This window comes from Phyllostomus discolor, chromosome 9 (genome assembly GCF_004126475.2).
Source record: "Phyllostomus discolor isolate MPI-MPIP mPhyDis1 chromosome 9, mPhyDis1.pri.v3, whole genome shotgun sequence".
Lineage (NCBI taxonomy): Eukaryota > Metazoa > Chordata > Mammalia > Chiroptera > Phyllostomidae > Phyllostomus > Phyllostomus discolor.
In genome coordinates, this window is record NC_040911.2 from 91,799,590 (window position 1) to 91,823,939 (window position 24,350).

The window sequence follows — 24,350 nt, forward strand, 5'->3', positions numbered from 1 at the left end:
GAGCGGGAACTGCCCAGCGGCAGCCCACGCTGCCGGGCAGCGTGGCAGGGCGGCTCAGTCCTTGGCCGGCACAAAGGCTTCGTTGGAAGGGGTAGGGAATAGCAACAGCAGTCTCCTTCCCTCCAGCCGAGGAATCGGATCACATCCAGGGCTAGTCCCTGAAAGGCTGGAAGAAGAGACCCCAGTAGCTGCGCAGCTTTAGCCACATCAACAGGTAAAGGGAACAGGCAAGGGAAAAGGAAAAAAACCGGACCAGCGGCCAGCTGCCCAGTCTGGCTTCCTCTGGCCGGAGGGAGTGGGCGGGGCCAGCAGGGTGGGGGCTGGGGGCGGGGCCAGCGGGGCCTGCGCCGCTTCCCCAGCCGCACCAGCCTTGGCCCAGAGACTACAGCCTTGTACCCATGCACCTGCCCGCTGCTGCTATAGAAAGCTGCATCTCTGCTGATCTCTTGGAGGGCAAAAGCAGCCCGGATCTAGGGGTGGGGGAAGGCCTGGCTCGCTCTCAGTCTCTCCTTCCTGCCCGGCATCTTCCCAAGTGCCCACTCCCCCAGAAGCCAGGGGGCTTTTTCTCTGTACCCACTTATCACTTGCTCTGAGGATTTTGACACTATCAGATTCCATCCGCACCCCATCCCACCTCACTTTCCATCCTCAACAGTGAACCACCCCCAGGACCTTGTACAAACTAGTCTCTCTACACCTGCAACATTGTTCCCACCCTTATTCACTTAACAAATTCCAACTTCCTTTTCAGGCTTAGTCAGGAAGCTTTCCTTCACCCCTCTGACCCTGCTGCGGGCTCCAGGGCCTGGTGCACCTCAGCCCTCATCATTCCACTTCCTAGTGGGCCGACTGCCTGTCTGGCCTTGTCTTTCTTTCCCTCCTTCCTCCCTCTCCCCCCTCCCCGCAGAAGAATGCTGTGCCGGCAGCGTCTCCAGTGTCTGGCCCCGGCAAGGTCCTCTATAACTCTTCCTGGGTGGAAGACTCCTGCAGCTGCTTCATGTCTGAGAGCAGCAGATCTCAAACTAGCGCGTGCATCTGAATCACCTGGTTGGGAGGGCGTATAAAATACAGATGGCTGGGCTCCACCCCTAGAGTTTCTGATTCAGTTTGACCTGGGTTTTCATTTCTAATGAATCCCCAGGTGCTGCTAGCCCAGAGACCAGCTTTAAGAATCAATTAGAGCGTCAGTTTCTTCACTGCTAAAACAACTGCTGTTCCTACCACACGGGGTTTTGTGAGAATCCAAAGAAACGATGCAAACGAAGAACTCAGCATTGTGCCTGCACCCAGTAGGTGCCCAATAAGTGTTTGCAGTTGCTGCTGGGAGTGGGCAGGAGACATGCCAGGCAGAGAAAACATGAGCAGGAGCAGAGAAGGGAAGGAGCCCAAGCAGCGCAGCTGGGTGGACTGAAGAGCCAAGACCGAAGTAGCAGCCAGGCAGTCCAAGCTGCGTTGTGGAAGCAGCTGGGAGCCACGTAGAGTTCTGGAGCAGGGCAGGGGCAGGTGGGAGCTGAATGTGGCAGCACTGGGCAGGAGGGCGTTGCTGGCAGTGAATGCCACATGCTGGGTTCTCCTTGGCTCTTTGGTCAGGCACTGGGTTGCCAGATTTAGCAAATAAAAATAAAATCTATCTAGTTAAATTTGAATTTCAGACACATAACAAATAATTTTAGTATAAGTGCCTTCCAAATATTGCATGGAATGGACACTAAAAAAAAAACCCTTATGTTTTTTATCAGACATTCCAATTTAACTGGGCATTCTTTATTTTTATTTGCCAAATCTGACAACTCTAGCCAGATACCAACAGCCTACCCCCCAACCCCCAAGTCTGCATGCTGGAGGAAGAAGGTCTCAGGTTCCTGGGCCTCCCTTCCCTCCTTCAATGAGGCCAGCAGGAGTGGTCGAAGCTGCAGGGCTGGGTGAGCGGGTCCCTCCCACTTCATGCCAGGTTCACCCAGCGAGAAAGCACTGGGACACAGTAGCTAATCATTGGGTCCGTGACTTAACAAAGCACAGAAGACTACCTAGGTCTGTAAGAAGGAAGTGCCGTCTGCACTCACAGGTTGATCAAGAAACCAAGAGTTGCCAGTGGCACAGGCCCATCTGGTGAGTGTACCCTGGCAGGGGAGAACATAGCCACTACCCTTAACCCCACAAAGGGGCAAACGCAAGCACCCAAGCTGCTTGCAGGCTAAAGGGCTGCATTGGAGATGGTGGTGTAAACCACAGGCTAGAACAGGGTGGGCCCTGCCTCGTGCAGCTCAGTGGGGCATTGGGGGGTTGTACTACCAGAGGCTGCCTCTCCCTGGCCCTGACCTCCATAATCCCCAAATCTCTCCTGATTCGTAGTTCCAGAAACAAGCCTGCCGGAAATTCAGTTTCTGCGACAAACTTTACATCAACATTTTTCCCTTCTAACAAAGAATAATGAAAACACCTTAAGGTGGAGTACCTTTTGTGCTCCACCTTAAAAAAATATTTGATAAATATTATGGAATGCCTAGTGTATGCCCTATGCTGTGTTTGGCATTTTATTCAGCTCAGTGTTCTCAGCCGGGGCCACACATTACAATCACCTGGAGAGGTTTTTGTCGGGTTTTTTTCAAAGATTTTATTTATTTATTTTTAGAGAGGGAAGGGAGGGAGGGAGAAAGAGAGAGAGAGAAACATCAATGTGCGGTTGCTGGGGGCTGCCGCCTGCAACCCAGGCATGTGCCCTGACTGGGAACCGAACCCGTGACGCTTTTGGTTCACAGCCCGCACCCAATCCACTGAGCTACGCCAGCCAGGGCGGTTTGTTTTGTTTTCATTCTAGTACCCCAGGTATGAGTATTTGCTACAGACACAATGATTCCAATGTGCAGCCGCAGTTAAGAGCCCCTGATTTCGTTCATTCTGTGTAATCCTCACAGTGCAATCCCTAAAGGGATGTTTTACCTCCATTTTGCAGAAGAGGAAATTGAGGCTCAAAGAGGAGTAACTGTGGCACAACCTCTGACGTCTCCTTCCTTCCTTCCCTCCCAGGCTCACTGGAGGGATTGCTGATGTTTCCAGGGTTTCACTGTTTTATGTGATAGTAATAGACAATGCTTCCACAGAAATGCTTGTGGTGTGGCACCGCCCTCTGGCCACCCTGAGAAAGCTCTGCTCCCAACGGGACTCTTCTGAGAGACCAATCGGACATGCCTTGGGTTCAGGACTGACACCAAATGACTTTTGCTAACACAAAGACAACTGAGGTTCCAGCCAGGTCCTGTCTTCCTGGGTCACAGAACAATGGCGGCCACTTCTCCCTCCCGGCTGCCCACTACTTTCTAAGTCTGGCTCTTTGCCATTGCGCCCCAACCGTCCAAGCCTTTCCCCAGTGCAGACCACTTTACAGCAAATTCCCTCACCTCCTGAGCCTTCTTGGAGCATCTTCTTTGCAGAGGCCACATCCCCACACGCTGTCAGGAGTCTTTGATACAGGAAAGGCCGCGAATCACAGATCCAAAGGGAAAACAGTGTTCCCTGGCCAGAGCCTCGCCTGTGGCTCGACGACTGATCTTTTCAGAAGTGCGCTCACCTGTATTACCAGTACCCTTCCCGTGGCGCTAGCGGGCCTGGAGAGGATACTCAGCTGGGCGAGAAGGCTAGTCACCTCCTGCCCTCTGCTGGCTCATGCCGGTATTGAGCCTGCTGACACTCCACCAGTGCGTCGAATAGGGAGCGAACATTTATTGAGCCCCGGCTGTATGTCAGGCAATGCATAGGGCGTTGGAGTGTTAAGAATAAACGCAACCTGCTCTCATGGAGTTCAAATTCAAATGAAGAGGCAATGATCATATAGTCATTCAAACAAATATGAAATTATAACTGTGGGCTATGTGAGCATATGATAGATACGAGGGTCCTGTCCAGTTTGGGGAGTGGGGTAGTACAGAGGGGTCGGGTAAAGCTGCTCCAAAAAGGGGACGTTTGAGCACCAGGTGCCTCACAAAGCCATTTCATGTAATGTCCAAAACCCTGCAAGGTGGCTATTCCCTTTGATAAAGCAGAAAACGGGCCCAGATTGGGGAAAATTTATCCAAAGTCACACGGCGAGCTGCAAGCAAAGTCAGGAGGACCTAGATCCACCGGATTCGAAGGGCCCCGCTTTCCCGGCGGCCCGGGCAGTGCAGCAGGTGCGGGATACCCGCACGCAGCTCCTAACCGCTGTGTGGTGCAGGGCGGGGCAGGGGTGGAATCGACGTGGGGCGGAGCCTGAAGTCTGACCCCGCCCAAACTCTATAGGTGAAAGGGCGGCCTTGGGCGTGGAGACTGGGCGGGGGCGGGGTCTTTTCGGGGTGGGGGTGGAGCCGTCCCTTGACTCGTGGAAAAGGCGGAGCCGGGATCTCACCCTGTCCAAAAGGAGCCGGAAGCGCTCAGTGAGTGTGCGGCCAACGGCGCTTGCTTGGCTGACCCTGTGCACTCAGGTAGAGGCGGCGGCTCCGGGTCCCGGAGGTCCAGTGGGCAGCTTCAAGGTAGGGCCCAACCCGGGCCTGCGAAGAGGTACCCCTCTCCCCGTCCCGCTTTGCCCCGCCCACCCGTCTTGCCTTTCGACCCTCATTCCTTCCTGTTCTTGGGCCTGTGTCCATCTCCAGCCATCAAAAGGGAACTCTCAGAGGTTGTGGAACTCACTTCGCCATTGTTCCCGGCCCAGCGGCTGCGGGGGGAGCCCTGGACACCCAGAATGTGGAATTAGGAGTTAAGGAGATGCAAAAACCTTTCAGGAGAAGCTGGCCAGCATTATCCCAGGCTGTCTGTCCTTGGGGAGGACACCCACCGTCTCTGATCCTGAGTGTTCCCAGTTGCAAAACAGGGTCTGACTCTTGCTGTGTCTGTCCTGAGACTGGCATGGTCGGATGGGGCAGCTGTGAAGGCCTCTGGGAAGCTGGGGTTGGTTTTCTCTCTTCCAGAGTTGTAGGAATTCTTATCCTCCTGCTCCCTCTGATCCTAGGTGGAGAGCCCTGCCCCCACTGCTCCCTAAATCTAGGAGCCCAGAAAAGCTGTAAGCTCCTACCCAGGGAAGCTTGCTCTGGCTTTCCTGAGTGGAGTCATGCGCTGGCTTGGGAGGCTGGTGGATGTTCCCAGAGTGGGCTCTGAAGTTTGGGCACCCTGTGAGGCCTGCCCGGAGCCCACCTGCTCACTTTGCAAACAGTGGGGCCGCCATCATGCAGGGCCTTGAGTGCTGAGTTAAGTTTAAACTCTTAACTGTGGGTGGGACAGTGCATTGGAGTCTGACCTGCAGCGTTGTCAGGACCAGCCTGGGTGAGTGGGGCTGTCACAATGCCAACAAAGATGCTGCTGTTGATAGGTGACATGTATGGGCATTTGCCGCATGCTGGTGTTTTATGTGAATTATGTCATTAATTACTCATGCATCCCTTATATTATCCCCATTTCAGAGGCTGAAAATGAGGCTCAGAGAGGTGAAGAGACTTGCCCAAAGTGACAGCTAGTACATGTCAGGGAGGGATCAGAATCCAGTCTGGTGCCTAACCCACATTTAGACCATCCAGGAACTAGGCATCCAGTAATAAAGCCTTGACCTAGGACCACAGGAGGAGAAAGGAGGCACCGGATGAACAGGAGATTGGGGAATAAGATTCAGGGGGTTTGGGTGGGGTGCCCATAGGGTCTGACTGAGGTGTTTTTTTTGGGGGGGGTGAAGTGTTTGATCTTAGAGGTGTTAGCAGGGGGTACAGGGTGGCATAGGGGAGCCATGCAGAGCTCCCCTCCATCTGGAGAAGACCAAGGAGGCAGAGCGGGGTCCTGGGGAGAGGAGATGCCTCCAGGGATGGGTGCCAGCAGAGGAGGGCAGTCCAGGGCCCGGCTCGCAGGAGTCCCTCCAAATGCTGAGCCGGCAGATGTGGGGGCCTCCACTCGTGGGGTGGGGGAACAGGGTGAGGAGTGGATTCGAGGCTGAGAAGGGTTTGAAAAACTGAAGCTTTGTTTCACAGAAGGGGAAACTGAGGCCAATGAGGTCCTTGCCGGAGGCCACCCCACGGGTAGGTCAGCGTAGGACCCAGGGCCTCCAGGGGTGACACCTCTGCCATAAGCTCTGTTACCTCCGTGGCTCTCAACCAAGGCCAATTTTGACAGTGTTTGGGGACAATTTGATTGTCACAATTGGAGGGAGGGTACCACTAGTACCCAGGAGGTCGAGCCCAGGGATGCTGCTGAACATCCTGCATTCCCCCCACAACAAAGAACTGTCTAGCCCCAAACGCCAATGATGCCCAAGCTGAGAAAGACTGTACTAGGTCGAGCTGAGCGTGACACGCCTCCCCCCCTCCCCGCCTCCCCCAGCTCTTGTGCCCTCAGCAGGGCTGATAGCTCAGGCTCGGGCCTCCAGCTGGGCAGACCTTTGCCCCCACCTCTGGCCTGCCCCTCCCAGGGTTGCTCCTTTATTCCTGGAAGCTTCTAGAGTCCTCTGCTTTTCCCGGGCACAATGGCCTAGAGTCCTACCTACCACATATCTGCCCTTATCAGTCCGTCTGTCTATCTCCCTGGACTTACATTCGCAGTTTGGTGTTAGGTAGGAAGAAACCAAAGTGGAAACTTTCACATAGCACAGAGTAGGTACCTTGCAGGTAAAATATCTATTAAAGTAGAGTGATGTGTTCAGGGTCCAAAGAGCTTCATCTTATTCCAGTGTTCACTTTAGCAGTTGAAACTGTCCCTTACCGTTGTTGAAGCTCCACACTGCTAACTAGCTCCCAGGTGCTGCTGGTGCTGCTGGGCGGGGACTGCGCATAGAGGGCAAGATGCTGCAGGGCTGTGTGAAGGGGGCCGTGGGCCAGGCTGCCCTCTCTGCAGCCAACTGTGTTGTCGCTGGGGACTGTGGCGTGGAAGGAACCGTGGTACCGAGTCAGGAAACCAGGGTATGAGTCATCACTCCCTCCCCCCATCGACGGCTTCTTAGCTTAATAGAGTTTGGAGAAGTCACTTAACTTCTTTGAGGGGTGGTCTTGCGCAGCAGGTGGTCTTCTAGGGATTCTGATTCAGGGGCCAAGAGGGGGAAGTGCCCTGGGGAAGTGGGTGGCCCGTGTCCTGGCACCCAGAGGGGCTGTGGGCCATGGGCCTGGCCAGCGGGGAGGACAATGAGCTGAAGCTGGCAGGCGGGCACCGTGCCAGCGTGGAGGTGGCTCCTCCCATTCGGGCTCTGGCTTTTCTCTGCGGCTGCTGCGGCCTCCTGCTTCTGGCTCACCCAGCTGTGCCTGGCGTAGGAAAGCTGGAGGGACCAGTCTGGCTGGGAGGAGGAGGAGCCGCTTAGGACACCTCAGGCCAGCCCAAGGCCTGAATGTGGGTCTGATGACGGGGGGTCGGGGCTGAGAACCATGGCCTAGAGACCCTGGGGTCAGCTGTGGGCCGTGGATGGACTTCCTACCCTCCAAGGGAAACTGGGAAGGACTTTGGAGTTTGGAGCCTTAAACTGGGAGCTCCCTCTACCCACAGCTGTAAGAGATGCCCTGCCTCGAGCCTCTGACTGCAGGAGGAAAGCTAAGCAAAGCCTTGGGTACCTGGGGTCCTCCCATCCCTAGTTCCTCACAAATCAGTGATAATGGACCAGCAAGGCCCCTTCCAACTCCTAAGGCCAAGAGGCAGCAAGACGGCTGAACCCATTTCTCAGATGGACAAATCGAGACTCCTGCCTCCCCATTTCCTCGGAAGATACCAGTCTTTAGGACTGTTGCCTGTTCCCCAGAAGGGGCCAGGGCCTGATATATCACGAGGCTGCCTGCCCCGACCCCAGGGAGGGGTGCCCACCTCCTCCTGCTCCCACAGCTGGGCCTTCCTAGTGGCTCACACCAGGGTTCTGGGCCCTGGACTCAAATCCCGGCTCCCTTCCTTCCTGATGGGAGATCCTGGGCCAGTCGCTCCGCCACTCCTGTTTGTCAACAGAAGTAATGACACCTGCTCGGCCAGCCTCGTAGGTTGTTGTGAAGAGAAAATACGCCGTCATTGAGTGCCGCGGCCCTTATTACTCACAGCATTTAGAGGCTCAGGGAACCTCAGCCTGCCTTACCCTGTGCCCTCATTTGACAGATGTGGGCACCTGGAGCAGGCAGGCAGCTGTCCAGGCGTCCCCCTGCCGGTCAGCGGGTGAGCCAGAGCTAGGACCCACGTCTGCAGGCGCCTCCCGTCCCGACTGCTGCCTGTCTTCGAAGGTGTTCCAAGGGCAACACATCGTAAGTCTGGGAGCCCCGGGGTCAGGCTGCAAAGCCTCTTTCCGGAGGGAGGAGTCCCGGGCCTTGGCTCCAGCACCGCCTGCCTCCCCTTGCCAGCCCCAGCCATGAACTACGTGGGTCAGCTCGCGGGGACCGTGTTTGGGACGGTGAAGGAGCTGTACCAGGGCCTGAACCCAGCCACGCTGAGTGGCTGCATCGACGTGCTGGTGGTGAAGCAGGTGGACGGCTCCTTCCGGTGTTCGCCCTTCCACGTGCGTTTCGGCAAGCTGGGTGTCCTGCGGTCACGGGAGAAGGTGGTGAGTGCTGGCGGCCGGCCGAGGGGCCACTGCTGGGTGGGCTTTGGAAGCCTGGGCGGCCACCACAGTCCCCGGAGAAAGCCCAGGTCTTCCGTAGGTGAGGATATGTCCTCTGGACAGGCCTCCCTTCTTTTGTATTTTCTTGAATGGCTTGGGGTTGGTTTGGGGTTTGGGACCGAGAGGGTCCCCATTTTCCCCCCGGAAGCAGTGTAGTGGAGTCACACCTGGCTGCAGCTTACCGAGAGCCTACCCGTGCGGCCTTGGTAAGATGCTTCACCTGTGCACCTGGACACGCTTTCATCTGCCTGGTGGTTGAATAGGAGCCGATGACACCATCCCCGGGCCAGGCCTGTGGGTGACACTCAGGGGTCAGTTCCACCCCCAGGAAAACTGCGCTGTGGTCCCTGAGCTCAGGTGAATAGGACAGTTTTCGGTTAGCACTGAGGTCTGGTGTGTGACGAGGTTTGACACACTGAGGTGGCCGTGAACTTCCAGAATCCAAACAGGGCAGCGTAACCGTGTGGGAGGCAGCACAGCTGAGCGATTAAGGCCTTGGGTTGTGAGCTGAGACTCCGGGTTTATAGCCTCATTTGGCTACTTCCCGGAGAGTTACTTAACTCCTCCAAGCCTCAGTGTCCTCGCCTGTACAGTGGGGCTAACAGCAGGAGCTCCTACAAGGGGAGGGTGTGAAGATTAAACAATTCAGTCCAGATGAAAGGCGATTCTAAGTGCCAAGGAGATGGTAACTCCTACCACTGTCAGTGCACTCACCAAGTGTTTCTGCCCTGTCCTGGGCTGGGGACTCAACAGTGACAAGAGGAATCACATCCTGGTTCTTACGGGGAAAGAGGGGAGCACAGAAACCAAGACACAAACAAGCCCACCGCGACCACGATCGTGCAGTGAAGCCCGGGGGATGGGGACATGCGGAAGGCGGTCCCAGCACATGCGGGGCTGGGGGGCAGCAGGGGGACCGTGTGCCCCAGTGGCCTGGAGTGTGGCAGTGAGAGTAGGTAGTGGGGGTCACGCACCCCTTGCACCATTGCGCCTCATTGCAGGTAGACATCGAGATCAATGGGGAGCCCGTGGACTTGCACATGAAGCTGGGGGATAGCGGGGAGGCCTTCTTTGTCCAGGAGCTGGAGAGTGATGAGGTAAGTGCCTGCCCCTGCCCCTTCACTAGTGCCCCCTCCGGGCAGGGCCTTGGGCTCTGTCACTGTCCCCACCCCTGGGAGCACCCGGTCAGCATCAGTGAGGGTCTGATGCGGGGGGATGGGTTGATGCTGGCATTCATGATATGCTATTGGAACCTGAATAGAATTTGGCGGGGTGGGGTAGGGGGCATTGGAAGGGGCAAGGGCTTTTTTCCCAGGGAGAAAGTTGGGGAAAGTGTCTCAGAAGAGGGCACTTGAGCTGGTCCCCTGAGGGGTGAGACGGAGGCCTTCCTCAGCAGCTTGGAGGGGAGGAGGTGCGCAGCGGCCTGGGGCTGGAAAACATAAGAAGGCTCGTTCTGGATCCGAGGCCAGCTCCGTGCAGCTGGAACGTGGAAGTGTGCGGGTGGGGGGTGAAGAGAGGGGTGTTTGCAGGAGGGAGGCAGGCCCCACACAAGCAGCAGAGGTATTTAAATAGCTGACTGAGCGCCTACTGTATACCAGACAGTGCGGTGGACTCGGGTGAGGGGTGACACCTGCCTTCAAAGACGGTTCCCAGTCTCGTCTGCGAGGCAGACACATAAACAGCAGTGGGTGATGAAACTCTTTGATCACTGCAGCGGAGGGGGTTGGATGGGTGCTGAGGATAGTCAGGGTAAACTTCCTGGAGGAGGTGACGCCTGAGTTTTAAAAGGGAAGTAGGTGTCGACTGAGGCGGGTGTGGGCAGAGATGAGAGGCTGATGGCCAGATTTCTGCCCGGTGTGGTTCATGCAGTTCCTGGGGCTGAGGCTCCTGAGGGAGCTCGGAGGCCAGCAGCAGGCGCCTCTGTCCGGCCCCCAGGCCTGGTTTCCCGACCCCAGTGGGCCCAGAGACTCCGGCAGGGCTCAGGCTGTCAGGCGAGGGGAGCGGCCCTCCTAAGCTGCAGCCCCTCCCCTGGTTTTCTCCACAGGAACAGGTGCCTCCCCGCCTGTGCACATCGCCCATACCCTGGGGGGGCCTGTCTGGCTTCCCCTCGGACTCCCAGCTGGGTACGGCCAGCGAGCCCGAGCCCATCGTCTTGCCCGTGGCCTCCACGGGGAGGAAGAAGAAGCTTCGGAGGAGGAAAGCGAGGCGGAAGGAGGACACGGTGGCAGACGATTCTAGTTCTGAGGACCTGGAGGCAGGCGCTGAGAGTGAGCCGTCCCTGCTGGAAAAGCCGAGGCTGGAGCCCCCAGGGTGTGTGGGGACCAGGTGGGGGCTAAGGGTGGGAGCATGAGGATGCCAACGGGGTTCAACCCCTGTTTGCTCTACTGGTGCTGTGTGACCCTGGGCAAGGGGCTTGACCTCTCTGGGCTTTTGTTGCTTCACGTCCCCAAGCCCCTGATGTCCAGGCCCCCACGCCCTGTCTAGGGGGCCCTGTGCTAGCAGTGAACATTTATTTCAATGTGGTCCCTCAGCAGTATCCAGTCAGAGGGGGAGTCCTCGTCACAGCCCACAGACATCCACCCCTACTCCGATGGCGAGTGGCCCTCCCAGGCCAGGTGAGAGTCCCAGTGGGCTGCCGGCGGGGCCGAGGTCTCAGAGTGGTTTCCATTTACAGTTTTCTACTAAATAATGACTTAGAACACATTTAATGTTTTTTACCAGCCACTTGTATATCTCCTTTGTAAGGTGTTGAAGTCGTTTGCCCATTAAAAAAACATGGAGGTAAAATGCACATGACATAAAATTTACCATTTTAACCGTAGTGAAAGTGCACCATTCAGTGTGTTGCACACATTCCCAGCGCTGTGCCACCATCCAGCACAGCCCCTGTCTAGTTCCAGAACTGCTCCGTCCCCCAGATGGACACCTCACACCCATTCGGCATCACCAACCTGCCCCTCCCCCCTTATAACTGGACTGCCTTCTTAGTGTGGATTTGTAGACATCCTTTGTATGTTTATGCATTCTGGACCCAACACAGGCATAAATACGTGTTGCGAACATTTTTTTTCCCGGGCTGGGGTGGGCAGCAGGCTGGCATGGGGGCGTCTGAGTTCTTGTTCCCTGCAGCCTTTCGTCGGGTGGGCTGACGTCCCCCAAGAGCGACTCGGAGCTGGAGGTGAAGACCCCCGAGCCCAGCTCCCTGAGAGCTGAGTCCCACATGCAGTGGTCCTGGGGGAGGCTGCCCAAGGTGAGTCCCTCCGCGTCAACCCCCGTCCCTGCCTTTCGGGGGCTCCATGGCCCCTCTGTGGGGAAGGACTGGAGTGACTGAGACTTGGGCCCCTTCCCCAGGTCCTTGTGGGGTGTGGGGGGCAGGCCCTGCATCGGCCTGGCCCCCAGCCTTCCACATTTGTCTGACTACAGGTGGCCAAAGCCGAGTGGCCCGTGTCCTCGATGGCCCCTGAAGGCAGCACCCGGGCCGCTTCACCTCCTCCGGGAGAGCCCAGCACCCCCGACCTTCGGCCTGACACAGAGGTGCCCGCTCTGGCAGGCCCCCCTCTCCTGGCCCCCGAGGGAGAAAAAACCAACACGCAGAGGTCCAGGGATGCAAGCCTCTCTCCTGCCTCAAAATCATGGAGCTGGGCCGGTCTGGAGGGCCTGGCTCCCACCGGCCAGCCAGAGGGGGTCTCGAGCAGAAAAGGTGAGTGATGGCTGGATGCCCCCCAGTGCCTCCCCGGGCTTGCGCCACCTCCTGGGTGGCCTCTGGGACATCAGGCATGTTTTGAGCACCTACTGTGTGCCAGGCACTGTTTTGGCAGCAGACCTCACAGGGCTCACAATCCAGTGGGGCAGACACATGGCGCACGCATAGCCAGGAAGCGGGCACAGGGGTGACAGGGGACAGAACACTGGGTGGGGTGGGAGCTGTTTGCACCGTGTGTAAGACAGGGAAGGTAAGGCCTCTGTGAGTGGGTGATATGCGAGCTGAGACATGAACAATGCCGACCTGCCAGGTGAGGCTCCGGGAAGGAGAATTCTAGACAGAGGGATGACCCGTGTCGGGGTCATGAGGAAGAAGAGAGACTTCTCGTCTGGGAACTGATGCAGCTGGTGTGTCTGGAGCGGGGCAGGCGAGAGGGCAGGAGAGGGAAGTGGGGACATCAGTTCCCGGTTCCCTGGCTGGGTTTTCTCCTGAGCACCTGGGAGGGCCCTGGGCCTGTGCCTCGCCGCCCGAATCGGTAGCCACTAGCGGCTCATGGCTGTTGGAAGTTAAAATTAAGTCGCCTCTAAAACCCCATTTCTCCATCACACCACATCTGAAGTGCGTCCACGCTGGATGTGCAGCCCGAGGGCGTGTCCATCGCTGCAGAGAGTCTACGGGACGGCAGTGTGTTAGGGCGCTCACAGGCAAGGGGTCACCTACTGCCCACGCTACTGAGCGCATGTCAGGTCTACAGGCGCGCCCCCCTCTGTCCTCAGGCTCCACGAAGAGAAGCCAGCACCTGGGCCCCAGTGACATCTACCTGGATGACTTATCCTCCCTGGACTCTGAGAACGCAGCCCTTTACTTCCCCCAGAGGTGCCTGCATTCTGGGTGCCAGCTGTCTCGGGGTGGGGCCCATCGGGCCAGGGGTTGGCTATCGGGGGCCTGGGGTGGGAGGCAGGCCCCTCCTGCCAGCCTCCTTGTATTCATGTCATTGTTGGTCCTTCCCCACTCCCCCCCCTGCCCTCCAGTGACAGTGGGCTGGGAGCCAGGAGGTGGAGTGAACCCGGTAGCCAGAAGATACTGGGGGACCCCAGCCCTGAACAGGAGCCAGAACCCACCCCGGACACGATGAACGCGATAGCACTGTCCCTCTGCGGTGGACTGGCCGACAGCCGGGACATTTCCCTCGGTATGTCTGACCGTGAACCCCTCCAAGGACTGGCACTGAGCCTGGGGCTGGGCAGCCAGCAGAGGCATGAGGCTGGCCAGGCGCCCCTGCCTGTGGAGCCCACGTGCAGCCAGCAAGGGTGGGCATTCCCAAGGCCCCGTGAATCCAAGGCTTGATGTTCAGCTGTGACTTATCCTGTGGATCCACGACGGCCAGTGCCCGGGGTGGGAGCAGCAGGTGCAAAACCACAGGAAGGGAGGGGCCCCGTGGGAGGCCTGAGTGGGAGGGGTGTGGAGGGACCAGGAGAGGCGGGGCAGCGTGCCACAAGTGGTAAGGTGTCAGCCTACCCCCTCACGCTCTGCCCTGTGCCCAGAGAAGTTCAACAAGCACATAGTCTCCTACCAGGACCTCGCCCACAACCCTGGCCTCCTGGAGGACCCTAACCTGGTGGTGAAAGTCAATGAGAAGTAAGTACCGGGGCCGGGCTGCTGGCCACCACAGTGGGTCGCCCTGCCCCCTCCGTGGCACTGCAGCTCCTGCGGCCCCAACGCCGCGTTCTGTCCCTCCAGGCACTACAACTGGGCTGTGGCTGCCCCCATGGTCCTCTCCCTGCAAGCCTTCCAGAAGAACTTGCCCAAGGTAATGGTTTGAGCCCACGGGGCCCCCAGCGGAAAGTGGCTACAGTCCGGGGGTAGGAGGCCCTTAGCCAGGAAGTGACAGGCCTGGGGCTGACTGGCTGCAAGACTCACTCTGGGGGAGGAGTCCGCCGTCCCCCTGAGCCTCCTCCTTGCTGTGTGGACAAAGCCACACCCTCCCCTGGTTTCCTGGCTTCGTCGAATCCCACTGGATCGGGACTTTACTCCAAAGGAGCTCAGGACAAACCAGAGGGGGATACACATTCACCAGGGACATGCCTTCAACAGCAGGCTGCAATCTGGGAGATGAGGCTTTGGGAGGTGGGGGTCCCACTCCACCTTACCCTGCGAACCTCTCCAGGCTGGGCTTCGGGCGCTGTCTTGCTTTGTCAGCACACATGTGTTGCATACCTACTGTGTGCCAGGGACAGTCGTGCCCTCAAAGAAAGCCAGTTCATCAAAGACTCAGCCAGGTGAATGTGAAATTCACCGCGAGCACTGGGAAGGAGAGGTCTGGGGTGCTTTGAGAGCCTGCGACAGGGAGGTTCACTGAGCAAGTGCCTGCTGGGCAGAGATCGGAAGGGTGAGGAAGCCTTAAACAATCGGGAGGCAGGAACAGCCTGTATAGGCGCTCAGAGGTGGGAAGGAACCCAGCCTCTTCGGTCCCTCCCAGAACCTCCACCCGGTGCTGACCTGCCCCTGCCCCTTCTGCCCTTCCGGAAGCCATCCAGGGCCCTGCCCTGGTCTGCTATTCTCCACTTGATTAGAGTTGCCCAAAGGACATCACTTAACCAGATGCAGGCCGCTGCTGCCTCCCTTCGGTGATGCCCAGCTCCATCCTCTGGCAGGCTCTGGGTCTGAGCTAGGACCACGGCCTGTGGGAAGGCAGGGGGTCACTCCCCTGCCTGACTGTCCTCACCTGGACAGACCCACTGCCAAGGCCCCTGGGAGACACTTCCAGCCTGTTCCCAGCTCATGCGGGTGCCCTGGCCGACCCACCCCAAGCCTATGTCCTCCTAACTTGGGGGCACCGTTCTGTGTTTGTAGGAAGCACAAATCTAGTCAGAATTTTTCACCAGGTCATGCAGCCCCCACCAGGCGGTAATGGTAACACACAGAGGGAGTCGTTCATGGGAATCCCGGACCTCAGGAATTGCCTGTGTTGGTCCTGGAGATTGAGGGGAGTACTGGCTGCCACTTGGTGGCATCATGCAGGGAGTACCAGATCTTGAGAAACTCCCAAAGCATAGACTTACCAGATTGGGAGGCCAGGCCAAGGTTGGGCTAGAGGTCGGAGTCAGGGCTGGGATGGAGCTGGGCTGGGCAGGAGTGAGCCTTGGCGTCCCGTGTGAGTTGTGGGAACCCCGGGAAGGAGGTGGGTGTGCTTCCTCAGCCTCCAGAGGTCGGCAGCACCTTGCTGGTGGTCAGCCCCAGACTCTGGGCTCACGGCAGCCCCGAGGGCAATCGGAGGTGAATGCCATGGCCTTTCTCTGCCCCCAGAGCACTGTGGACAAGCTGGAGAAGGAGAAGATGCCCAGGAAGGGTGGGCGGTGGTGGTTTTCCTGGCGACGCAGGGACTTCCCGGCCGAGGAGGTGGGTGGTTATGGTCACAGGGTGGGGCCGGCCCAGGCAGGGGCTGGCTGTTCACTAGATGAATGTTCGCCCCACAGCAAAGTGCCCAGAGGGAGAAGACCACGGCCAGGGAGCCGAGGGGGTGAGTTGATCTCTCGGCTGGGAGCCTCGGAGGCCTGCTCTAGGAGGGTAGGGCGGAGCCAGCACCCTGCTCCCCCAGTCACTTCTACACCCATTCTTTTTCCTGAAAAGTGCCCCCATTTCACAGAAGGGGAAACTGAGACTTGGAGATATACCAAAGGTCCCACAGCTGAGAAATGGCAGAGCTGGGAGGGGCGCCCAGACAAGGGGCCACCGCACGAAAGGCCACAGGGCCTCCCCTCTCCGCCTGGGGCCTGCTGACCCTGCTTCCCTTTTACTTATGAACTGACCCGGAATGCCCAAGGTTGGAGGCGAGAGGGCAGGGGTGATCAAGGATGAGTCAACTGAAGCCAAGGCAGGCGAGGTTGGGAATCATCCTCCAATACATTTCTAGGTTTTCTGGTAGACATCGCCAAGTCAGGCGCAGGCATCCTGGCCATGGGGAGGTGCCAAGGGCTGAGAGCCCGGGCCCTCGGCTCCGGCTCCGCCATCGCCTTTCTGGGTGCAGACCGCCAGCCCGCATCCTTCCCTGCTACTACCTGGGGGGTGGTCCCTGGAGGGAGGGGTTTCTGATCCCCCCGGGTGGTCTCTGGAGGGGCAGGGACCAGCCCAGGCTCCCTGTGGCCTGGGGCGAGGGGTGTCTGCCAAAGTGCGGGGCCTTGGGCTGGGGGAGGGCTCCTGAGAGCTGGGCTGCCCGCAGGGAGAAGACGGATGTCCTGAGCAGTGAGGATGACGCCCCAGACAGCCCCGTGATCCTCGAGGCTCCCTCCCTGCCACCCTTGCCTCCGGCCTACCCTCCCGCCTACAAGAAGTCCCTCCGCCTCTCCTCCGACCAGATCGTAAGTGCGTGTGCTGATGTGTTGGCGTGCAGACGAGGGTGGGGGGTGCGCGGTGATAACACCGTCCCAGAGCCCTACAGGGCCCGGCGGAGGAACGGCCCCACAGAGCCACGCATTCACCAAAGCCCAGGATCCATCCCCTCCGGCCACCTCCGTAACAGCTCCTGCTTGAATACCTCCGGGGCCAGGGGGCTCACTTCTTTACACGCCAGTCCATTTGTCTCTGTCCAGTGCTCTCACTGGAAAAGCCCTCTCTCTGCCTGAAATACTGACCTGCAGTGGGTCGGCCGGCCCGGGGCCTGCCCTGGGAAGCCACACGAAAGGAACCAGCATGGATGATGGGCCTTCAGACTGGCCCCAAGTCATGTCTTTGCCCTTAGTAACTGGTGGCCCTGTCAGAGGAATGCTCTCTCCCTGAGTGTGACCCCCTGAGTGTGGTCAGGGAGATGCCCGGGGGGACCCGGCCAGCCTGGTGCCGAGCAGCTGCCACCTGTGTGGTACGCTGGGGCTCACCCCCGCCGTGGCCGAGCGCTGCCCTGGCCCGTCTCTGTGGACCAAGGACGGGGCCAGGGTCTGCAGGACGTCACAGGTACCGCAGCCCCTGTGATGGCCCCCACAAGGCTCCTGCCATGTGGTGGGGTACCTCCCTGCCTAGGGTAATGCCATCCTCGGGGCTGATGTGAGAAACGTCAGCAGGAGCCCCAGGCCAGGCCTTGTCCTCCCCCCCCCTCCCCTCGGCATGGTGCGGGCCCCGCAGCACCCCTCCCTTCCTCCTCGTGGACACCCTCTGCCCACGTGGGCGTGTCTGTGTCTGGCTCTCTCTGATGGGCTCTGTCGGGTCCTCTGATTTGGGAGGGAGAGGAGGGCGAGAGGCCCAGCTGGGGGCTGAAGGCCACGGTGGGGGGTGGCAGGGCCAGACAGAGCCCGGCTGCGGCGGGTCACAGCTCCCCGTCTCTGCCCCGCCCCAGCGGCAGCTGAACCTGCAAGAAGGCGCCAACGAGGTGGTCTTCAGCGTGACAACCCAGTACCAGGGCACCTGCCGCTGCAGGGCCACCATCTACCTGTGGAGGTGGGATGACAAGGTGGTCATCTCGGACATCGACGGCACCATCACCAAGTGAGGCCTGGTTGGTGGGGGAGGGGAGACCTGGAAACTTGCCTCTCTCTGTGCTGGGGGACAGGGGACAGGGGAGACACCCTCCCAGTGCACCTTGCTGGGGCTGGGAGCGGGGCCCCATGTGTGGAATGTGAGGGCCACGTGTGGCCACCTTGGAGTGACCTCTCCCCTGGGATCCAGGTCCGATGCTCTGGGCCACATCCTGCCCCAGCTGGGGAAAGACTGGACACACCAAGGCATCACGAGCCTCTACCACAGAATCCACCTGTGAGTGCCAGGGCTGGGGCTGGGCAGGGCCCTGGGGCTGGGGGAGCGGGGGCGGTGCCAGGACACCTGAGGTCGACATAGCCTTGGCCCTGGGAAGCCAGGCTTGGGGACCAGTGGGGCCCACAAGGGAAGCAACCAGGCCATGTCCAGGAGAGGAGACCCACTTACTGGGGCTCTGCCTGTGGTCTGGGGTCAGAGTCTAACTGCTGACCTTCAGGCGACAGAGGAAGTCTGCAGACTTGCTCAGACCCTCATCTACCTCGGTCCATCTTGGCCTTGGCAGTCTGTCCATGCCCCTCCTACTGAGGCTGCCTCTCTCCAGCCCGGCCCAGAAGTTCTCCCTATGTCCCCTCCCTGCAAAGGCTTCTGGGTTTGGAGGCCAGAGCCCCAGGCTTGGGCCGAGCTGGCTGAAACCAAGGAGACAGAATGGCTCATGGCTGGTCCCTCATGGCTCTGTGCCACCTGTCCCCCACCCCCAGAAACGGATACAAGTTCCTGTACTGCTCAGCGAGGGCCATTGGCATGGCAGACCTCACCAAGGGGTACCTGCAGTGGGTGAGCGAGCGGGGCTGTGGCCTCCCCAAGGGCCCCATCCTGCTGTCTCCCAGCAGCCTCTTCTCCGCCCTGCACAGGTAACCCCCCTACACGCTACGAGCCCACACTCCTGGGGGGAGTGCGGGCCCAGTGCCCGCCCGGCACGAGGCCCGAGTCCCCTGGCCCTGCCATCCTGCTGGCCTCCCCCCCTCGGCGGCCCTCCCTGACCGTGGCCCCGGCTCCCCAGGGAGGTGATCGAGAAGAAGCCAGAGGTGTTCAAGATCGCCTGCCTGAGCGACATCCAGCAGCTGTTCCTGCCCCAGGGACAGCCCTTCTATGCCGCCTTCGGGAACAGGCCCAACGTGAGTGTCTCCCCCCTGAGGGCCGAGGCACCTCTCCCTGCCGTCCAGCCCACCAGCCTCCCTGTCTCCCACAGGACGTCACTGCCTACCGGCACGTGGGCCTCCCAGAATCTCGGATCTTCACAGTCAACCCCCGGGGAGAGCTCATCCGGGAGCCCATGAAGAACCACAAATCCACGTGAGGCCACACCCTGCCACGGCCCCCCCACGCCCCAGCCCCCCTTGGGCCCCCATTCCACGGCCCCACCGGGGACTGCTCCTCGCCCACGGCTACCAGCACCGTGCAGTCTCTGCCGATGTGACCGAGGCCGTGGCCCGGTGGCAGCTCAGGCTCTCAGTACTGGCCCTGCCCTGCCCACAGGTACGAGCGGCTCGGCGAGGTGGTCGAGCTCCTCTTCCCGCCCGTGGCCCGTGGCCCCAGCACAGATCTGGCCAACCCTGAGTACAGCAACTTCTGCTACTGGCGGGAGCCACTGACCGCTGTGGACCTTGACGCCCTGGCCTGAACCTGCCCTGGCTGCCCCCTCCTCCCTGGCCCGGCCCAGAACTAGGTGTCCCAGGGCACAGGGGGTCAGCAGCTGGGTGCTACGGGACCAGCCCAACAGGGAGGAGGGGGGCTGAGGGCCAGCTGGCAGCCTCTCTCCTCCTGCCCTGTCGCCTCTGCCAGACGAGCTGCAGGGACTGGGGCAGCTGCTCCAGGCCTTAGTGTGGCCCTGGCCTGTGGCCATTAAATGATTGTCACCTGGGCCCTCAGTGTTCTCCGTGCCTTGACGCCTTGACGTCTCTGTCCCTATCACTGTGGGACTCACCTCAACTCCTGACAAGGCAGAGAGAAGAGGGAGGCCCCGCTGGGGCTTGCGAGCCGCAGGCTTGGGAAAGGCTGGTGGCAGCAGTGAGGGGTGAGCAGATAGCATCTGGGAAGAACACGGTGCTCCCCCCGCCCCCTTTGGGGAGCCTGGACCGTCCATGCCCTCTGTGGCCAGACCCTTACGTAGCCCTGGCGCCTTCCCACAGCTCTTGAGCCAGACGCCTCAGCACATCCCCTGAGGATGCAGCCCCAAACCCTGCCAGACAGGTGGGGGTTGGCCTGCCGCCCTCCCCTAGCCTTTTCTGGTCCGTTCAGTGTCCACATAGCTGCTGAGCTGGCTCCTGCCCGAGGGGCTGCGGGAAGCAGGGCTGACACCCCATGGCAGCCTCTCCTCCCCGAACAGCACCACCGTAGAGAGCAGATACCCTTTGGGGAAGAAAGTACTTTTGGAGAGGCTAAAAGCTTTAATTCAGGCCTGCCCTCCTCCAACAGCACCACAGTGGAGGGCAGAATTCCAGATGTCGAGAATCAAGAAGGGAGGGCTACAGGGACCTGCAAGACAGCAGGGCAGGGCCCGTGCTGCTGTGGGGAAACTGAGGCTGGGAGGCTCAGCAGAGACGGGCATCAGGGTCTCTGGGACTGTGCAGGCCAGACGGACGCTTGCATCTGCAGACTGTCCCTTGGCAGTGTCCTACCTGCATTTCTCATGACTCCGCGGTCACCCGGTTTACAAGGATGTCTGAAACTGGGCCTGGAGCCCTCTCCTTCTAGCCATGGCCTCCGGCTCAGGGCCCGGCCTCATTCGGACCATGAGGCCTAAAGATCTCCCCGACACGGGGAGGAGAGGACTATGTGGGGACCTGAGTGCCCGGACAACATCTTTGGGGAAGAGAAGGAAAAGCATACATTGCCGGCGGGGCAGGGGTGGGGGGTTCTCCAAACAGATTGCCTGGACCCAGTGCCCTCCCCTGGGAACCTACAGCTGCCTAAGCCCTCACCTTGGGAGAGGACCGAAAGGAATAAAGAGAACTCTTGGCTGACCTGTGTTTCTGCGCCATCCTGAGGGCCTTTGGGGTGGTGGGAACCTCTGGTCCTTGGTTCAGAAACAGCATCGGTGCAGCTGCCATGTGTGAGGACAGTGCCAGTGGCGGCACCCTCCTGCAGACACTGAGCCCAGGAGGCTGGGGAGAAAAGCTGAGGGGACAAAGGACCAGAAGCCTCCATGGGGCCTGCCTATGGCCTGTGGGCAGAGGGAGCCGTGGACAGGCCACCGCCTGAGCACGGACCTGCAGTCTGCACAGGTGCCGACTCGTGTGTCCGCAGAAGAGCAATTGGTAAACTGGATTGTGAGGTCTCTTGGGTCCACCCTGGCCTTCAGGCACGTCATACCCGCCCTGACCGCTATCCTGAACTGTCCAGCTGGTGCAGCACTGAGCATATGGGTATTAATGTCAGACAGTCACGTGGAGCTGGACCGAGGCGGTGCCTTCAGTGGCCTCCAAAGTGGCATCTGTGCTGGCCAGAGGCTGGGAGGCGTGGTCTGGGCTCTGGGGTGATGTCCCCAGGATTGGTGGGATCTGGGGGTCGGGTCCTGTCCAGCCCACCTAGTTGGCCTGCCTGGGCCGCCGCGCCTGCTCGGCCAGCTGGGCCCGGCAGTCTAGCAGGTCATCCCGGAGACGGGCGATGTCCTGTGCGTGCTGGGCCAGCGTGCGGTTCAGCTGGTCCACGTGGCCCCATAGGCCTTCCCTGGGCCTGAGTGACTCCGTGGGCAAGCTGTCCAGGTCTGCAGCCATCAGGCCCAGCTTCCCACACACACCCTCCACTTGTGCCACCCTCTGGTCGAAGTGGCCCACCGCATGCTGGAGTTTCTGGGCCGTGTCCTGGCAGCGGCTCAGCCCACCAGCCACATCGGCCACCCCGGCCTTGAGTTGCTCCAGCTCCCCCCGCAGGCTCAGGACCTGCCGGTGGCCAGCACGAAGCCGTGAGCCTTGACTGCTGACCTGCTCCTGGATGGCGTGGACCTCAGCCTCCACCTTGCGTTCCCGCTCATCCAGGGACGTGTTGGTGGCCAAGAAGGCATCCGAGTACTGGCTGACAGAGTCGCTGAGGCCTGTGAGTGATTTGCTCACAGAGTTCAGGTTGACCTTGAGCAGGGTGATCTCGCCCTGGAGTGAGCTGCCTGTTGCTTCTGCCATCTGCCCCTGGACCTCTGCCACGGTGCCATTGAGCTGCTGGAGCAAGGCCGTGTGGCTGGCCACCTGGTGCAGAAGGGCCTCAGTCTGGCTCTGCCAGGCCCTCACCTCTGCCACGAGGTTCTTCAGGACGGCCGAGGTGGTGCTGGGGGTGCACGAGGTCTCCAGCGAGACCAGCCGTTGCTCCAGCACGGCCAGCTCCGTCTGCACCAGGGGCCGTGCTGACCTGCCTGGTGGGGCGCTGTCGTGGCTTAGCTCCCCAGCCAGCGTCAGCAGGCGCTCCTCCAGGCTCTGCACGCGCTCCTCCAGTGTGGTCCTGAAGCCGCCCGCACCCCATCCTCCCTCCTTCATACCCAGACAGCAGCCCCTCCCTCCATTCTCCGTCCCATTGAGGGTCTCCAGCCCCTCGAGAAATCCATCCACACCCCCCTGCAGCATGGCAGCAGAGAGCCGAGTGAGCTCATCCCTGGTGGTGGGTCCACGGCCCCTTTGGGCCTCAGTGACGGCCTGCAGGCTCCTCTCGAGGCCGTCTACGCGGGCACTGATCAACGCTAGCTGGCTGCAGCAGCTGCCCCTGCCAGCCACACTCAGGCCCTGCAGCTGGGTCCCCAGCTGTGAGAGCTCCCGGCGCAGGGCCAGCTCCCGGCCATCCAGGCTCTGGTGCAGCCTCCGGCTGGCCGCCTGGCCTTCCTCACACTGCTGCCGCACCTCCTGTACCCGCAGGTCGCATGCATCCTGGACGCCCTGCAGCTTCTGCTCGAAGCCATCCAGCAGGCTCCCCCACAGTCGGTGCAGCCTCTGGTCCACATAGTCATCCAGCAAGGCCAGAGAGGTCAGCGGAGATGGGGGAGCCTCCCGCAGCCGCTGCAGGTGGGCCTCGTGGCCGAGGGCCATGCCGTGCACCTCGTCCAGCAGTTGCACCTTGGTCCGTAGCGTGTTGCTCACCTCTGTCACCTTGCTTAAGATCTCGTCCAGGGGAGGTGCGAACGGCCCTCCAGTTCTGTCTCCAGGGTTCACAAACCCCTCAGGGATGACTCCAAAGCCCACAGGGGTGACAGGAGCTCTGGGGCCGCCAGCCATCCTGTTGGGGTCCTCGTGGCTGGCAACCAGGCCACTGAGAGTACCATATGCTTGTGCCAGGCGCTGGACCTCAGCCTCCAGGCGTTCCAGGCGCTCACCAAACAACCCTGGGCCTTTCCTTCCTAGGAAAGAGGAGGAGAGAGCCCCAGGGCTGTCACTGGCCCGGCTCGCTCACCATGTCCTGTTATCAAGCCACTCGATTTTCTGTTCCAAGCCAGCCTTGCTGGGCATAGTTCCATCAGCTCTGGGTGGGGCCTGGGGGCTCACCCATTTGCCCAGCATGGGATGCACCCTCCCTAGCCCTGCCCAAGCTCTGCTGGCCTGGGCAGTGGTCTTCCCACCTTCCCCCCAAACCCAACCACGTTGGTGGGGTCTCCATGGACAGACTCACCGTAAGGGCTGGGGACCGCTCTGCTGGAAGGAGGGGGCCTGGGGCCTGGGCCCAGCTGCCCGGAGGGAATCTGGGGCTCTGGCTCCGGCTGGGGTGGGGCGGCCCCGTGGTCTGTGAGGTGCTCAGGACAGCCTTTTCCACTGAGCCCAGGGCAGCAGCGCCAGGAGAGCTCCGTCACCATCTTGTAGCCGACCTTATATTTGGGTCTGAGCAGCGTGCGGTACCTGGGCCAGGGGTGGGGAGAGGGCAGAGCTCTGTATCCGAGGGCTGAGGCGCTGCCTGCTGGCAGGTGAGCGTGCCCCCTGGCTGGTGTTCAGGGCCACGCTCAGACATGTAGATATGGTCTAGGTGTCTTCCCACCTCTACAACACCCCCAAGAGTCTCCTTTTTCTGTGCTTAAGGTGACAGGGCCACGGGGTGGAAGCAGGCCTAGCCACGGCTCAGAGAAGGGTCAGGGCAGAAGGCAAACAGGAATTTAGCCCAAAGGCCCGCAGGACCACCTAGACCCCCTTGAGCTCATACTGCCACCAGAAACCTCACTCTGGCTTTGGTGGTACCTTGAAGAATTCTGACAAAGCCCTAGCCCCTTCCCTGTGGGTGGGTGAGGGGTACTGCCCCATAGCTGGGGCAAGCAGCCCCTCTCATTGCCTGGGAGGGGGCACTCTGGGCTCCCACCAGCTTCCCTTAGTCCTTCTCACTGCTCCCTAGACTACTCTGGAAACAGCTCTGATCACAGAGGCTGGTGAGAGGGCACCTTGGACTTTGAGCACCGAGGTGAAGGGCCAAGGGGGGAAGGCAGAGCAGGGGCCACTCCCTCACCTGTTCGGCATGTACCCGTGCACCTACTGAAGGCGGGCCTGGGCATGTGCCCAGGGGTCCCGTGCAAACAGGTTTGTTTTCAGACCTGCGTCGGAACCTCTCCAGGCACAGAGCTGTGCCTCCCGCCTGTGTGCAACACCACGCGTCCTC

General features: G+C 60.2%; 2 protein-coding genes across 6 annotated transcripts in view; one reads left to right on the forward strand and one right to left on the reverse strand.

Moving 5' to 3' along the window:
* Positions 1–20,758, forward strand: LPIN3 (lipin 3). 4 transcript variants are annotated; one of them, XM_028524772.2, is made up of 21 exons: positions 1–214; positions 8,074–8,216; positions 8,313–8,512; positions 9,571–9,666; positions 10,614–10,879; positions 11,104–11,184; positions 11,699–11,819; positions 11,993–12,269; positions 13,049–13,148; positions 13,304–13,464; positions 13,817–13,910; positions 14,013–14,082; positions 15,579–15,671; positions 15,749–15,792; positions 16,492–16,630; positions 17,599–17,747; positions 17,928–18,014; positions 18,494–18,646; positions 18,796–18,910; positions 18,985–19,088; positions 19,272–20,758. In XM_028524772.2, exons 3-21 carry the CDS (start codon positions 8,321–8,323, stop codon positions 19,414–19,416), a joined length of 2,487 nt encoding a protein of 828 aa, XP_028380573.1. In that variant the 5' UTR covers positions 1–214; positions 8,074–8,216; positions 8,313–8,320; the 3' UTR covers positions 19,417–20,758. The 4 variants fall into 4 exon arrangements, with proteins under 4 accessions (XP_028380573.1, XP_035865730.1, XP_028380572.1 ...); XM_028524771.2 differs by having other exon boundaries at positions 55–214; positions 11,101–11,184; positions 19,272–19,657; XM_036009836.1 differs by lacking the exon at positions 1–214 and adding an exon at positions 4,365–4,533 and having other exon boundaries at positions 11,101–11,184; positions 19,272–19,657.
* The window catches only part of EMILIN3 (elastin microfibril interfacer 3), a 7,972-nt gene continuing 3,781 nt past the window's right edge, over positions 20,160–24,350 (reverse strand). For both annotated transcript variants that reach the window (XM_036009838.1, XM_028524230.2), the window contains exons 3-4: positions 23,382–23,605; positions 20,160–23,112 (exon numbers count right to left, since the gene is read on the reverse strand). In XM_036009838.1, coding sequence (XP_035865731.1) covers positions 21,323–23,112; positions 23,382–23,562 — 1,971 coding nt within the window. In that variant the 5' untranslated portion in view covers positions 23,563–23,605 and the 3' untranslated portion in view covers positions 20,160–21,322. The remainder of the gene's footprint in view (positions 23,113–23,381; positions 23,606–24,350) is intronic.